The following is a 15,435-nucleotide window of genomic DNA, read 5'->3' as shown; positions in this document are numbered from 1 at the left end:
AGATCAGAGCCCAACAGGTGAGCAGTATACTACCAGGGTTCCTTGAAAATATAATGAGAGAGGTTTATCCTTTGTTTACTGGATACAAGGATTATATCACATAAATCTTCTGTGTTCAAAATACGACTTTCTTCCTCTGTTCTCCTCCTTAGACTTCTTACTCTTTAACCATTAGAATTTCTAATCCAATATCTTGTCATATTCCAGTTTGTGAGGAATTCCTTCTTGTAAAACATAAGTAGACAAATAATGAGGACTACAAAATAAAAGCTACTGAAGATGAGAGGGATTAGTTGTGTTTTGACACTAATCTTCAATTCAAAGCTAGGTTCCCTGTTACCAGCCAATATCATATATACTTATATGTGAAGATATAAGACAGACATACAAAATCACCATGACTCACACCACAAGAAAAGTTCCCAGCTGGAAAATGTTCTTGCTTTCTGAGAAAAATCAAGAGGAAAGAGTGAAGATCATAGAGAAAGGAGGAGATAATGAACGTAAGGATGCATAAGGGAATCTCTATGAAGAATCTATTGTTGAGCTCTTAGAAAAGCATTACAGGAATAACACTTGTGTGCTTTATGTAGAAGATTGATGAAACAAGAAATACTTCTATATTTATCCATCGGATGGGAGAGGACCAAGGAAGATTGTCATCCCTCCAAATGGAAAGATCAACATATTCATATCCCTGAGCATGATGAAGGAATCCTGGTCACAGATTAGGTTAAGCCTGGGTTTGCAAGCCAAAATGCCAGGTTTGATCAGTCTCTATGAAGAAAAAGAAAAGTCAGTCTGCTTTTGTAAATATTACAGTCTCACAAACCCAACAGAATAGTACTGCTCTATCCTACAAAGTTGCTATGAGTTGAAATGGCTGTGAATTTAATTTCCTGGGTTTGGGCATGTTGGGACTTATATTCTCATGACCAAGTCTCTTTCCAAATTCTATCAACTTCAGCCTGAGGTCTATGCACCCATCTGTGGCTATGGGGGATGAATATATGGCCATCCTCCACCCCTTACCTATCTGTAAACAGTTTACAGAAGACTTTTCTATTATTTGCTTTTGTCTGGGCATTTTCCCACACTTAATCTGAAACCCACCTTGTTTTTGTGTTGAGATGCAGATGCTTAGGTCTTACCTGAAGATTCAGATCAGTTAGCTCCTTCTCAGTCTACTTAGATGCTCAGTCTGTGAGTATATTTATGCACACACACACAAAAACAAACACCTCCCCAGAGTTCCCTTTTCAGCCAGTTGAAATATTGAGACATATTTTCCCTTGCTTAACCTGATTATCTCCCCTGGGTATTAAATTAACTTCTACAAAAAAATTACAGATTGACTACAGGCCCAGGTGGTGTGTGTGTGTGTGTGTGTGTGTGTGTGTGAGAGAGAGAGCAGAGAATTTATTCTAATGGTCCCAGCAGATGCAATTTATTCTTCATATCTACTACAAAGGCCAAACATTTCCCAGATAGTTTCAGCAGAAACTTATGAGTCTTCATGGCATAAGTATTTTGAAATATCATTATATATTGTGACTGGTTTACTTAGAATTAATTTGAGAGAGGAAAGTTAGATACAATACAATCAATACAGTAAAATCTATAGAATTGTCACTAAAACACACCATAAATTCAGTCTTCAGTTTGGAACTAAATATTTTTCCTTATTAAATTCATCTCACTAGAATTATTTTTGTTTCCTAGATATTTAACAGACACAAAGTAGCACAGCCATACATTACCCCGTAATTTCATTCTAATGATATAATATCCTATTTTCTCTCTTTACCTGAGAGAAATGATATAATATCCTACTTTCTCTCACTACCCTGCCTGTTGTAAATTTTAGGAAGGAATAGACATATATAACAATAAGATGAAAATTAAGAATGTGATATTAAATTATTTTTGCAAATGAAATATATCAAAGAAGACTTAGATAAATGAAGAGTCATATTATGTATATGCACTAAAATAATTCAACATTGCAAAGGTTCTAATTTTCCTCAAATTGATCTATGAGCTTAATACATGTACTACCAAAATTTCAGCAAAATATTTTTCAGATGTAGGCAAGCTTATTAATAATAATTACATAGAAAGATAAAGAGATACAAAGATAAAATAATTTTGAAAATAATTGAGTGGGAGGCATGATTTTACCTTGAGGCTAATTGTGCAGTTATAGTGAGACTGTACGACATGAAGAGGGGACAAATTAGTGGGACAAAATAAAGAACCTGTCATAGACCCAAACAAATATGGGTCATTTACATTGGACAGCAAGGCAAACATGATTCTTTTTCAGGACAGAAGGATAGACGGAGGAAGGATAGATCTTAAAAAAAATAATGATAAATTAATTGATCACTTCTTGTAGAGGTGTGAAATGTCAACTGAAACCTCACATCTTATACAAAGAATACATAAACTAGGGACTATAAATTTAAATTTAAAATATGAAACTAAAAATTTTAGAAAATCAATCATATAAAATCTATATAGCCTAAGTGAAGAGTTCTTAATCTTGATCTAGAAGACCTTAATAAACAAAGGAAAAGAAAAGTTACAGACTGTGAAAACATAGTTGTGAATTAACACCCAACACAAGACAAGTATCTCAAAAACACAGCATTAAAAAAAATCTAATTAGAAAATGGGAAAAACATGAAAAGGCATTCATTTAAGAGAAAATACAATAAACTACATACTAAAAGCTATCAACATTGATCACTAAGGAAATTTAAATTGAAATCAAAATTAGATACCACTACAAATTGAACAAATATGCAAGTCACAATAAACAGAGAAAATAGTGAAGTTGCCAAAGATTTAATTTCGTTAAGTCCACAATCAGTGCCTTTGGGAGCAGCCATCAGAAAAGCAAAAGACACACTGCATTGGGCAACTCTGCTTTAGAATGCCTCTTACAAGTGTCGGAAACCAGAGATATCACTTTGAAAACTAGTGTGTGCCTCACACAAGTCACACTTTTCAATGACCTCATATCCTTGGGAAAAATTGAGAACTTTGAATTATGTTGTTGCTAAAAAATATTAGCTGTGGCGTGGACTGCCAGAAGATTGAACAAAGTTTTGTTGAAAGATGTATGGCCAAAATATACCTTATGGGGCACGGATGGTGGCACGTATTTTGCTCATCAGGGAAAGGACATCATGGTTGGCAAAGGAGAGGATTCGCTAAGAAGAGAAAGTGAAGGAACAGTAGCTGCAAAAATTGGCTCCACCCTGGAAATGACTGTGAATCTGGCTCAGGACCTGGTGGTACTTTATTCTACTATGTGTGGGCGGCAATGAGTCATCTCTGACGGACAGCAAATAACAGCGAATGCACCCATCTTCAATGCCTTTGGGTGGTGCAAATGGCTAACAGGCTCAGCTGATAACTGAAGAGTTTCTCATGTCCTCTCAAAGTTACCTCAGAAGAAAGGCTTAGAGACCCAGTTAGAAAAATCAGCCATCCAAGCACCCTCATAAAACAAAAACCCACCACTATCGAGTTGATTTCAACTCAATAAGACAAAGCAGAACTGCCCCCATAAGTTTCCAAGACAGTAACTCTTTATGCGAGTAGGACATCTCGTCTTTCTTCTGTGGGATAATTGATGGTTTCGAAATGCTGACCTTGCAGTGAGCAGCCCAACGGGTAAGCCACCATGCCATCAGAGCTCCTTATTGAAAACCTTGATGTAGTACTGCTTTACTCCGACTCATGGGAGGCTGAGGCAGCATCAGTTTCATAGCAACTGGTGAGACAACTACCAGTATGGCTAAAATAAAAACAAAAGAATGAAAAACATTGATAGTACCAAAATTTCGCAAGGATGTTGAGAATTTGGATCACTCATGCATTGTTTGGGAATAGAAAATGAAAATGGGTGACAGTTTTTCATAAAATAAACATGCAACATACTATATTACCCAATCATTGAAATGTTAGTCATTTATGCTAGAGAAATAAAAATGTATATAAAAATATTTACCTGAATTATCATAGCAACTTTTCAACTAAATCTTGAAAAAAGACTCATGTTTTTCAAGTTTTTATCTGCTTATTGTGATAGTGCCTACTAATACATATTTGAGAACATAGCTTTTCTGTACACTGAGTTGTAGTCTGTTCTTAAAGATACAGTTTTTGATCATCATCAGCAAGTGTTTCAAGTCCCCCTAGCTTTCAGCAAGCACATTTTTATCTTCTGCATATCAGTCTGTTAATAAACTTTATTCCAATCCTGATGCTGCATTTTCATCATATAGTCCAGTTTCTCAGATTATTTTCTCAGCAAAAAGGTTGAATAAACATTCTGAAAGGATACCACCATGGTGCACACCTTCTGTGATGTTAAAAGTAGGCACTCGTCTCTTCTGTTCAAATGATCACCTCTTTGTCCATGGACAGGTTCTGTGAGGTTGTCATAGAGCTTTTGAATTCTAATTACATTTTGTGTTTCTTTGTTGTTGTAGGAGTAATATTTTTCTGATCTAGAAGCACTTCTGGGATCCCAGAGGGGATGATATTTAAAGTGAAATTTGAATAATATAAAAGTAGATGGCAATTATAAGTGTTAAATGATAATAGTCCCACACAAAAGAAAATAATATGCTGTATGGGGGGCTATTTAAAAGATAGTAAATCTATGAAAATGTAATTATATGCTTATGAATTTTAACAGCGAAAGAATAGGATATCAGAGAGATTTTTTACACAAATGGTTTTTATGATAACAGGTTTGGATCACACATGATGTCCCCTATTGGTCCAGTTGTGAAGGCTTTGGTCTCCTTTATGTTGAATAACAATCCACACTGCAGTCCTTGATCTTTATCAGCAAGTTCGGCAAGTTCTTATTTTTAGCAAGCAAGAGTGTGTCATCAGCATATTACAGTAGTTAAGAAGCCTTTCTCTTACCCTAATGCCCCAGTCTTCTTCATGTAATCCAGCTTCTCTGATGATTTGCTCAGCATGCAAATTGTGACAGTACAGCGAGAGGATACAACCCTGTGATAAGCTTTTCCTTATTTTAAGCCATGCAGCTTCCCATTGTTTGCACAACTGCCTCTTGATCCATGTACACGTTCCACATAAGCACAATGAAATGTTCTGGAATTCCCTTTCTTACCAAGGTTATCAATGTATGTTATCATTGATTGTGTCAAATCTGTTCTTGAGATGCTTTCAAAGTTCAAGTGGGATAGATGCAATTGACTGGCACGGACTTATTTGCATTTTCGACAGCTAACGTGAATTTTCACTTTAGAAACCGGTGATCTGCTCCACAGTCAGCTCCTGGCCTGGTGTTAGCTGCACACAGTGATTTTCTCCTTCATCTCTTCCCACAGATGAAGACTTTGTTTTCCGTGCACTTCGTCTGGAAAAAGTCCATGTATATAGTGACCTTTTGTGTTGTTAAATAAGGTATTGGCTGTAAACAAGTCATTGATTTTACAAAATGCTATTGTGCGACCTCTAGCTTAATTTTATCCCCGAGTCCCTGTTTTCCAACTATTATTCCTTCCTCTTTGTTTCCAACTTGTGCATTCAATCACCATTAATTATTAATGCATCTTGATTGAATGTTTCATCAATATCAAACTAGTCATCAGTGGAATTCTTCAATTTTTTTTCACTAGCTTTGGTGATTGGTGCCTAAATTTGGATAATTGTCTTCATTGGATTTCCTTGTATATAGATAGATATAATCCTATTAGAGACAGTATTTCATTTCAAAATTGATTTTGCAATATCTTTTTTTGACAATGAGTGCCATGCCATTCTTCTTGTGTCATTTCTGGCATGGTGAATAATGTGATTATCTGATACGAAATGGCCGGTACCAGTCCATTTCAGCTGACCAAAGACTAGGCTATGACACATTTCCTTCCGGGTTTGTGTGGAGAAGTTGTCGGCGCCCCATTTCTTTTTCTTTTTTTAATCATTTTATTAGGGGCTCATACAACTCTTATCGCAATCGATACACACATCAATTGTGTAAAGCGCATTTGTACATTCATTGCCCTCATCATTCTCAAAACATTTCCTCTCCACTTAAGCCCCCGGCATTAGGTCCTCATTTTCCCCCTCCCTCATGAGCCCTTGATAGTTTATAAATGGGTATTTTGTCATATCTTGCCCTGTCCGACGTCTCCCTTCACCCACTTTTCAGTTGTCCGTCCCCCAGGGAGGAGGTCACATATAGTTTCTTGTAATCTGTTCCCTCTTTCCTCCCCACTCTCCCTTTACCCTCCCTGTATCGCCACTCACACCACTGGTCCTGTAGGGCTCATCTGCCCTGGATTCCCTGGATTTCCAGTTCGTATCTGTACCAGTGTGCATCCTCTGGTCTAGCCAGAAGCGCCCCATTTCTTCTCCCTTCCTCCCACATCCACCCTCCCTCATGAACCCTTGAAAAGTTATAGATTCTTTTCCCCATATCTTACATCGTCCTCTGTCACCCTTCACCCACTTTTCTTTTATTCATCCCCCTGGGAGGAGATTCTAGATGGATCCTTGTCATTGATTCCTCCTTTCTTCCCCCACCCTCCCCTAATCCTCCTGGTATCTCTACACTCCTTGTTGGCCCTTAGGGGTTTATCTATCCCGGATTCCCCATGTTGCAGGCTCTTATCTGTAGCAGTGTGCATGCTCTGGTCTAATCTGATTTATAAGCTAGATTTGAAATCATGATAGTGGGGCGAAGAAAGCATCATAGAACTAGAGGAAAGTTGTGTGTTTCATGGTGCTATACTGCACCCTGACTGGCTCATCTCTTCCCTGTGACCCCTCTGTGAGGGGATGTCCAATTGTCTACAGATGGGCATTGAGTCTCCACTCCATGCCACCCTCATTGGATATATTTGGGGTCTTCGTTGCCTGAATCCATTTGTTTTTAATAAGCTACACACTTTAAATATTTAAAGCATCTTTACTTTTTTTTGGTTTCTTAAGATTCTTAATAATAAAGCAAAAGAAAGCATATTCTAAAAATATTTCATAATTATTAACTAAATAATTAATCATTATAATATATCTATATTATATATCAATAATATATCATATATCAATATCTACTCTTATAGGATAAATGCTGCAACATGGAATATTCCCATTGCTGATGTTAATAAGACCCAACGTGATTTATAGTCTAATTCATCCAAAAATTTTTAGAAGTTTTAATTACGCTATTTAGTTTAATAAATTTAATATAATTATGACACTAATGGTTTCAAGTTACATAATTCATAAATCTATTGTTATCTTTACTTCTAGATTTTCTTTCACATTTCTGTACTATCTGAAAATCCTATTGGTTATAGATTCTGTAGAAATCCCATTTCTAGCCACTATATCCGTCATCACTTTCCTCATTTTACCTATCAGTATATCTTCCTAGAACTACTAAAGTATCATTTTGCTGGTTTTCTTACCTCACACAAATCCACCCAAAACCTACGGCCTGTCTAATTATTTTTAGCTCATAGCTACACTGAGTAGAGTTATAAAGACTGTAAATCTTTTTTAGATTAGATGACTTAATACATATTTTTTCATATCGCAGTTGGAGGGTTTGAACTGCGTGTCACAAAATTACCAGTCCCACACTTACTTGACAATGCCGTCAGGGTTCCTTTTACACAGATATTCTACCACTAAAATTATAATTGGTAAACATCAATGAAATTCGTCACTTTTATGCTTAAATCTCTTGAACGGGTTCTTGTGACATTGGGGGTACATTAACAAACTCTTCCTAAAGCTAACAGGGTCTTACATGATTTTCCCTCCTCCTTCCAGTCTTTGCTCTGAACTATCTCCCTCTTTCTGCTGCCTTTCTGAAAAATGCCATAAACCGTAGACACATATAACTTTAATAAAAAGTAAAAGGGATATACAATAAAGGGCAGATCAGTACATCATGAACATGGCAAAGAAAGACATTGGGTGGTAGAGAAGTAAAAGGCAACAATAAGAAATACTGTAACATACACGATCCAGCAATAGCAGTAATAATAAACAATGACTGACAAGTGAGGTACATACATAGATAAGAAAGCTGAACTGCTGAGGATGGAGATTGAGAGTAAACTCACAGTCTTACCAGGGAACATTGAAAAGTTCATGGAAAAATTTTTAGTATCTTTGAATTTGACTTGTCCATGAATCATCTTGAAGTTCCCCTATATCCCTACATACAACAAATGTATCCATGTACTCAGTAAAGTGTGCAGAAAGGAAGAGTATGACACTTACTAGCCACAATCAAACATATTGAGGGACTTACAGGAATAGAAAGCTCCATCTCTTTTGGCTGGTGGTTTAAAACTGCAGACCTTGTGGATCACAGTCCAGCATGTAACCAGTAGGACACCACGGCTCCTCTGAACAGTGACTGGGGTTTTTTAATCTTTTAAGCAGTCCTATGCTGTGCAAATAATGGTTTCTCCTTACCCAGAGCAAATAAGAGTAAAGAAAATCAGACTCAAAGGAAAAAAATACTACCTTGAAGTAATGGACAGCATGAACCAAGACCTCCATTATCCTAGACCGGAATAATGAAATATTGCCTTGATATTGTTATCGACTCTTCTGATTGGATGTGCAATCACAATCTAGTCCAGAGCAAGGTGACAATAAAATGTAGAAAAATTCAAATCATAGAAAGGAATTTATTTATTGGTTTGATAGAAACCAATGAAACCCAGAACTATGACTCTTACACATTCTTCAAACTTGAAAATGAACCTACCAAGGGGGATTATCTTCCAGCCATACAATAGACAGGCCTATAAAGTGAACAATAATAGCCAAGACAAACACACATTTCAGAACCATTGACCAAAGGACATCACTTGCCCCAAAACAATGTTCAGAAGGGAGAGTCACGGAAGAAAGAGAAGTAGATACAAAGAACCTAGAGAGGAACTAAAAGTAATGCTGTCACATTGAGGGGCTTTCTGCTAGTGTCATGAAATACGAGTATAAAGTGTTGAATGAAAAACTAATGCATTGTGCAAAGTTTCACCAAAACTACAATAAAATGTTTTAAAAATGATTCTAAGTTGCTGAACTGGCAAAAAGAAATGCAATAGATAAATGTAAGTGAAGTTATAAATGAATAAGTATTAAATCTTCCACATAGACACATTTAAAAGACTAGGAAATTATTTATGATGTAAGTGGGAAAGTATAGCTAATATTTAATTATCTATAAATAAATTTGAAAAGTATGAATGCTCTTATATAAATATGACCAATAAATACCTGAAAAATCCAAAACAAAACTTTCAAATGGCTACGATATATCCAGGGTGCAGCATGGCATGGATTAAACACATAAGTATCTTTTAATTCTTTAATATTTCTTCCCCTTACTATTATGGCATTAGTTTTACTTCATTAATCTTGTTAGACTTGCGTGTGTTCATTTATTTAGTTAAAATTGTTCAATACATGAAATCCAAGATGGATACACCCTTCAGAAACAGTAACGGGAGGAGTAATTCCCAGAGGGCTTGAGATGAGGGGTGGGGGGAAGAAGGGAAGGGGGCACTAATAGAAATGATGGCCTATTACCCAGTTGAGGGAAATGAATCACAGAATTGTAGGTGGACAGAGACATTGGATGGTGTAGGATGTGGCAAAATAGTAATAATAATAATAATGATATATAAGATAAAAATCATGGTTCCAGATAGGTAGGGTGGGGGAAGGGAGGGGATAAAGGGGAGCTGATGTCAAAGAGTTCAAGAAGGAAGAAAATTTTTTGAAACTGATGACATATAATTTTACAATTATGCTTGATCTAATTGATTTATGGAGGATTATTATAATATCTCTAAGAGTGCCCAATAAAATGATTTTAAAAAATAGATTTAGTACCACTCATAAGAGAGGGACAAATACATGTCTCATTAATAATTTTTAAATTGTTCACAGGTTGAGATGAAAATATTTTGATATATTGGTCTGTTCATTTTTGAATATCACACACAAAAAATAAATTTAAAGTATTTTGATATGCTTTCTAGAAAAAAAATGTACAACTATAACTCATATTCCAGATATATCAGAAGTGTTTCTGTTCTCTATGTTTCATATATAAAGAAAAACACAGAATGAAGAGAATTGAATCAATCCATAAACAAAGCTAATGGCAAATCTGTAAGTTCTAGGATACTGTTCTATCATGCTTTATAAATACCAGTTTCTCATTTAGAGATGTGGAAGCTGCTAAAGTAGAATTTGAGATGTACTGAAATTATTTGACCCTTCATTCAGGGATATCTCACATATCACATTTTCCATAGAAATTATCCACTTTGAAGATTAACTTCCAAATTTCTGTTTAGACAAAAGGCGGCGAATGCCACTTTGAATTTGCTTGGTCTTGATGCTATAGATGATAGGATTCATTAAGGGCGGAAAGAGGAAGTAGACATAGCTCATGATAATGTGGACCACATGTGGCACATTCTTCCCAAACCTGTGAATGAATGTCAGACCAATCACAGTAACATAGAAGACGAGAACACAGCATATGTGGGACATGCAGGTATTGAGAGCCTTGGCTCTCTCTTCAGCAGAGGCAATCCCCATGACAGTCTTAAGAATCAAGATATAGGAGAAGAGAATTATCAGAGAGTCTAGGAAGAATGTTATGGAGACCAGAATCACAGGGTAGATTCTGTTGAAGGTTATGTCAGCACAGGCCAGTTTCATGACTTCTTGGTGAAGACAAAAAGCATGATTGAGAGTATGAGAATGGCAATATGAAAATGAAAAGAGGCGCACAATTAAAGGCACGATGGACATAAAACCCCTCAGAAATATCCCTACTCCCAACTTAACCACCCTAGTATTGGTGAGAACGGAAGTGTATCTCAAGGGATTGCGGATAGCAATAAAACGGTCATAGGCCATGGCAAGCAAAACACCTGATTCGACAACGGAAAGGGAGTGGATGAAGTAGGCTTGCATGAAGCAGGCCCCAGGATATATCTTCCTGTAATTCATCCATAATACGCCCATGACAGTGGGCATCGTGGTCAGGGTCACCATGAGGTCTGTGCCTGCTAGCATGGCCAGGAAGTAGTACATGGGTTCATGGAGAGTGTGGTCGTCTTTAATGAGGTAGAGGAGGGTGCTGTTTCCAAGGAGCACAGAGAAGTAGACTGCACAGAAAGGGATGGAGATCCAGTGATGCGCTGCCTCGAGCCCTGGGAATCCAGTCAACAAAAAGGAGGCAGCACTAGTATTGGACCACATACTCCACAACTGTTTACCTGCAGAAGGAAAGAAGAGATTTATAATCAGTTTTGGAGATATGAAATAATGCACCAAGACTGGGAATCTTTTGGTATTAAACAAAATAAACAAATGCTGACTCATATGACCCTCTATGCCAAGGTAGAGCTGCCTTTGTGGGTAGTTTTTGAGAATGTAACTCTTTGCAGGAGGAGAAATCCTCATCTTTCGCCCTAGAGCCACTGGCCATTTCCAGCTGCTGACCTTGTGGATAACAGCTCCACCTCTAACCACCGTGCCACTTGGGCTCCTTTCTGATATTAAAAGACATGTACATTGAAAGGACATATAAATTATGATTCTCTCACAAGTGTATTCTACTCCACAAAACCATATTTTCCATATGCAATCTTCAAGAAGAAGGGAAAACCAGTTCAGGGAGGTTGAGACTCAGTGGTATGTATTCCGAGGTTTGCCAATTGTTGAAAAGATCTCAATGACTAGTAACAACAACCATAACTAAGACAGCAGCCTCCCAGGGATAAAAAGAGCACAAAGATATAACGTTCCAGATTCATTGAAGAAAATAATTTCAAAATTATTTACTTGGCTTTTAGACTGGAAGAGACTTTATTAATTCAGAAACGCTTATCCGCTTCTTTCTGAAAATTAACTAGGTCTTTTCAGAAAGTACTGATAAAAACTTGGAAGACCAAAAAGGGCATGTGAATTTACTATTTTAAATAACAAGACCATCTTGAGGAAAAGGGAGGCTGTATTTTCTTGCCCGCCTAGGCTTGGCTCAGAAAAATAGCCAGAGAATATTTTTGATGCTCTAAGAATATGAAAAGCTGGTTATGTACTTTTGCAATTAATGGGAAACTTAAGGAGCTATTTGGCGAGGACTAAGAGGGACTCCAATATTTACCCAGCACAGATGTTTGGCGCTTCAAATAGCACAAGACATTTCCATAAGATTGAGGTCCAACATAGTTGTTTTTCTCAGGCATAGGCCATTCTGCACACGTGTTTATCTGGAAAACATATACATTATGCAGGAATGTTTGTGAACTTATAGAAGTAGCATTCCTCTATATCAACTGGGACGACTGGAAACATTTATTTTACTTAACATAGAATTCCTGAGCACATGCGCTGTGTCTGCTCACAGTGTTGACCAGCAATTTATAATTGGTGACACGACAACACTGAAATATTAGCCAAAGTATTATCCATGGAGATCTTCAAAAGGTCCTTGATGCTGAAATATGAAAAGCACAGATCTGAACCATATTAATGGTTTCATTTTGGGTATTCAATAAAGTACATTTTAAGATAACGCCATTTTTCTAAGTAAACGGGGTATAACAACTTACCCCATTCACCCCCTACCAATCACACATACAAATATGCACATGCTTCCATGGGAATAGACAATATACTCTTGTCTGAGAGATTAACTGGCTCCAAATGGTTATGCAAAAATGACATAAGACTGAAAGAACTCTGGGGGATAGGAAGATATCCGAAACTCAAGAGGAAATAGTGAATTCAATATGAAGTTCACTCAAACAAATCAAGAGAAGGCAGCGTGGCTCCTCCTTCCTTTCATTTACCTTGTACATACATTCATGGATCCAAAATGGAAAGGGGACAAGTTGTGTAGATTCTAAGGTGAGATAGTCAGTGCTTGGGCCACATGGTTTTTTTTTTCCCACAGCAAATCCTATTAACCAAATCAATGCCCTTCCAAAAATGCAGTTTTTATAGAGAATTCAATTTCAAACTTTGTTATTTATATCTAACAAAGACTTTATATAAACACTTGACCAGAGGACTGAACATGAGTACACAAAACTGAACGCACGCCATCGAATCCATTCTCTGTAGGACAGTGGGGAACTGCTGCTGGAGCTTTCCAAGACAAAAACTCTTTACTGGAATTGAGAGCCTCATCTTTCTCCCACAGAGCAGCGGGTGGTTTTGAACTTCAGACCTAACGTATAACCACAAGGACATCAGGGTTCCTGGAGCACACAAAGTCGCATTTAATTCAGGGCATTCACTATGCACACACATAAACACAGACACAGATGAGACACATATACATGCTTTCCTACCTTAACTTTGATTCGGCAGGCTTCTGGAAACTCTTTATCTTCCTTCTGTAATACTATCCAAAATCAGAAGAGAGGGAAACCCTTCCATCTTTCTGTTCCTGGAACTCACCACAGTCTCATTTCGAGAATAATGACCTATTTCTGTCTTTATTTAAGATGCCAGGCCAGATGTTCTTGTTTTGAAAACTGCCAAGAGACGCTGCTAGACTCCTAATGGAAGTTAAAAATAACTTCCCCAGAGTGTCAGCTTTGTGGCCACCGGAGACCTCATGATTTAAGGTCTCTCTATCCTTTTTCAAAGCAGAGTTAGTAGCTCAACCAATGTCCTCAGGCTATTCAGGTTTTTTCTCAGGGTGGGAAATTGGGAACTTGAAAGTCAGTTTTTTGTCTGGTTACCAGATTCTTTGGCTTCAGGATTAGAATATCTGTGCATGTCCTTCCAATTGTCTATCTCAAAGGCCAAAAGTATATCAATTACTTTCAGGAGTCTCGTGAACCTCGATTGCTCTTGAAGTTTATGGATTAAAATTGTTCATATGACTTTCCTAGTTCTATGCGTATGTTAATAAACATGAAAATGAGGCTATTCAATTTCTTGTCTTAAAATAAGCATTTTGTTCATATTTAAATCATTTCCCACTTCATTCCATATTAGGGGTGAGTAGTATCGGTCTTTTTTATCACAGAACACAGAGATCTAGCAGGAATCCGCAAGAAAGTATTTTCCATAAATGTCCAAACCACTGCCATTATTCTGTTAGGGGAAGTATGTAGAAGGTATCAGTGAGATAAAGGAAAACTATAGAGATTTTCAGTCACCAGTGAAAGGGAGAGAATATTGTAGGTGATTTCAGGTAGTATTTCTTCACTAAAAAATAATTTTTAAAAGAATTTGAGATGTAGCAAATTCAAACAAAAAAATTTTATTGTAGATACAAGAAAATATGAGAGAATTTGATGAAAAATATTTCTTATCACATACTATCTTACAACTCATGGAATAAATTTTGTTTTATGCTAAAAGCAATTAAATATGAAGTATTGGGGTAATTATGAGATATTTATTAATTAAAGCTTCCTATGAATAAAGTATGAGGAAAGAAGAGAGAGTACATGAGGAGAGTAATATGATATTGTTATCAAATCACTTCAAATTCATACTAACTCATAGCACAATGACTGACTAATCAGAATGATATAGATAGAGAAAAGCCTTTGGGATTTTCACTTGCTAATGGAGCCTGACTCAAAATAAGAATAAACAAGGGCAAAAATCTTTTAATAATTGGAACTTGGAATGTACAAAATATAAATCTAGAAAAATTAGAAGTTGTCACAAATGAAGAGATTACATAAAGATTGATATCCTAGGCATTATTGAGTTGAAATGAACTGGTACTAGACATTTCGCATTATGTAGTCATATAGTTTACTATGCCAGAAATCACAAAATCATGAGAAATGGCATTATATTAATAGTCAATAGAATGCCAGTTTCACGAACAGAACAAGAGGATATTGCAGTGTTTAAAATGTTTAAAAGGTGTGCATCACAGTTAGATTGTTATATTTATTCAAGCTATAAACTGAGCAAATAATTAGAGTAGTTGCTGATGAAGATCAAGAACTATAGTCTTCAGTATGGATTACAACTCAGTGTCAAGAAAAGAAATATCCTCACAACTAGACCAATAGGTAATATGGTAGTCACCTAATCTGATGTCAATTTAAGGATTAAGAGTATAGGGGTGGAGTCTAGGCTGTCAATCTGGAGTTAGGCAATGAGAGATATGTGGGCATGGCCTTCTCCTGAGAATTCTCTCTCTCTCTGCTGCTCCCTGGGTGACACTGCAGAAGACAAGCCACATGGACGTAACCAGATCTCAGAAGGCGGAGAAGCCACAGAGAGACCCTGCCAGCGCTGAGATGTTTCCAATGACACTGGATCCAAAGACATTTTAGCCACTGGCTTGTGATCTTCTGCATTCAACGTCATTGCATGTGTTTCATGAGTCGGAAGAGGACTTTATAG

The 15,435-nt window shown here is 36.8% G+C and overlaps 1 protein-coding gene across 1 annotated transcript; it reads right to left on the bottom strand.

Annotated features, from left to right (window-relative positions):
* Window positions 1-10,365: 10,365 nt before the first annotated feature.
* On the bottom strand, window positions 10,366-11,307 carry LOC101655732 (olfactory receptor 51B2-like). The gene has a single exon (XM_004717076.2). The coding sequence runs from the start codon at window positions 11,302-11,304 to the stop codon at window positions 10,366-10,368; it is 939 nt and encodes a 312-aa protein (XP_004717133.1). The 5' UTR covers window positions 11,305-11,307.
* Between the last annotated feature and the right edge of the window lie 4,128 nt (window positions 11,308-15,435).

This window comes from Echinops telfairi, unplaced genomic scaffold (assembly GCF_000313985.2).
Source record: "Echinops telfairi isolate 266 unplaced genomic scaffold, ASM31398v2 ScPeMD7_41;HRSCAF=154, whole genome shotgun sequence".
NCBI lineage: Eukaryota > Metazoa > Chordata > Mammalia > Afrosoricida > Tenrecidae > Echinops > Echinops telfairi.
This window is presented reverse-complemented; position numbering and strand designations above follow the sequence as displayed.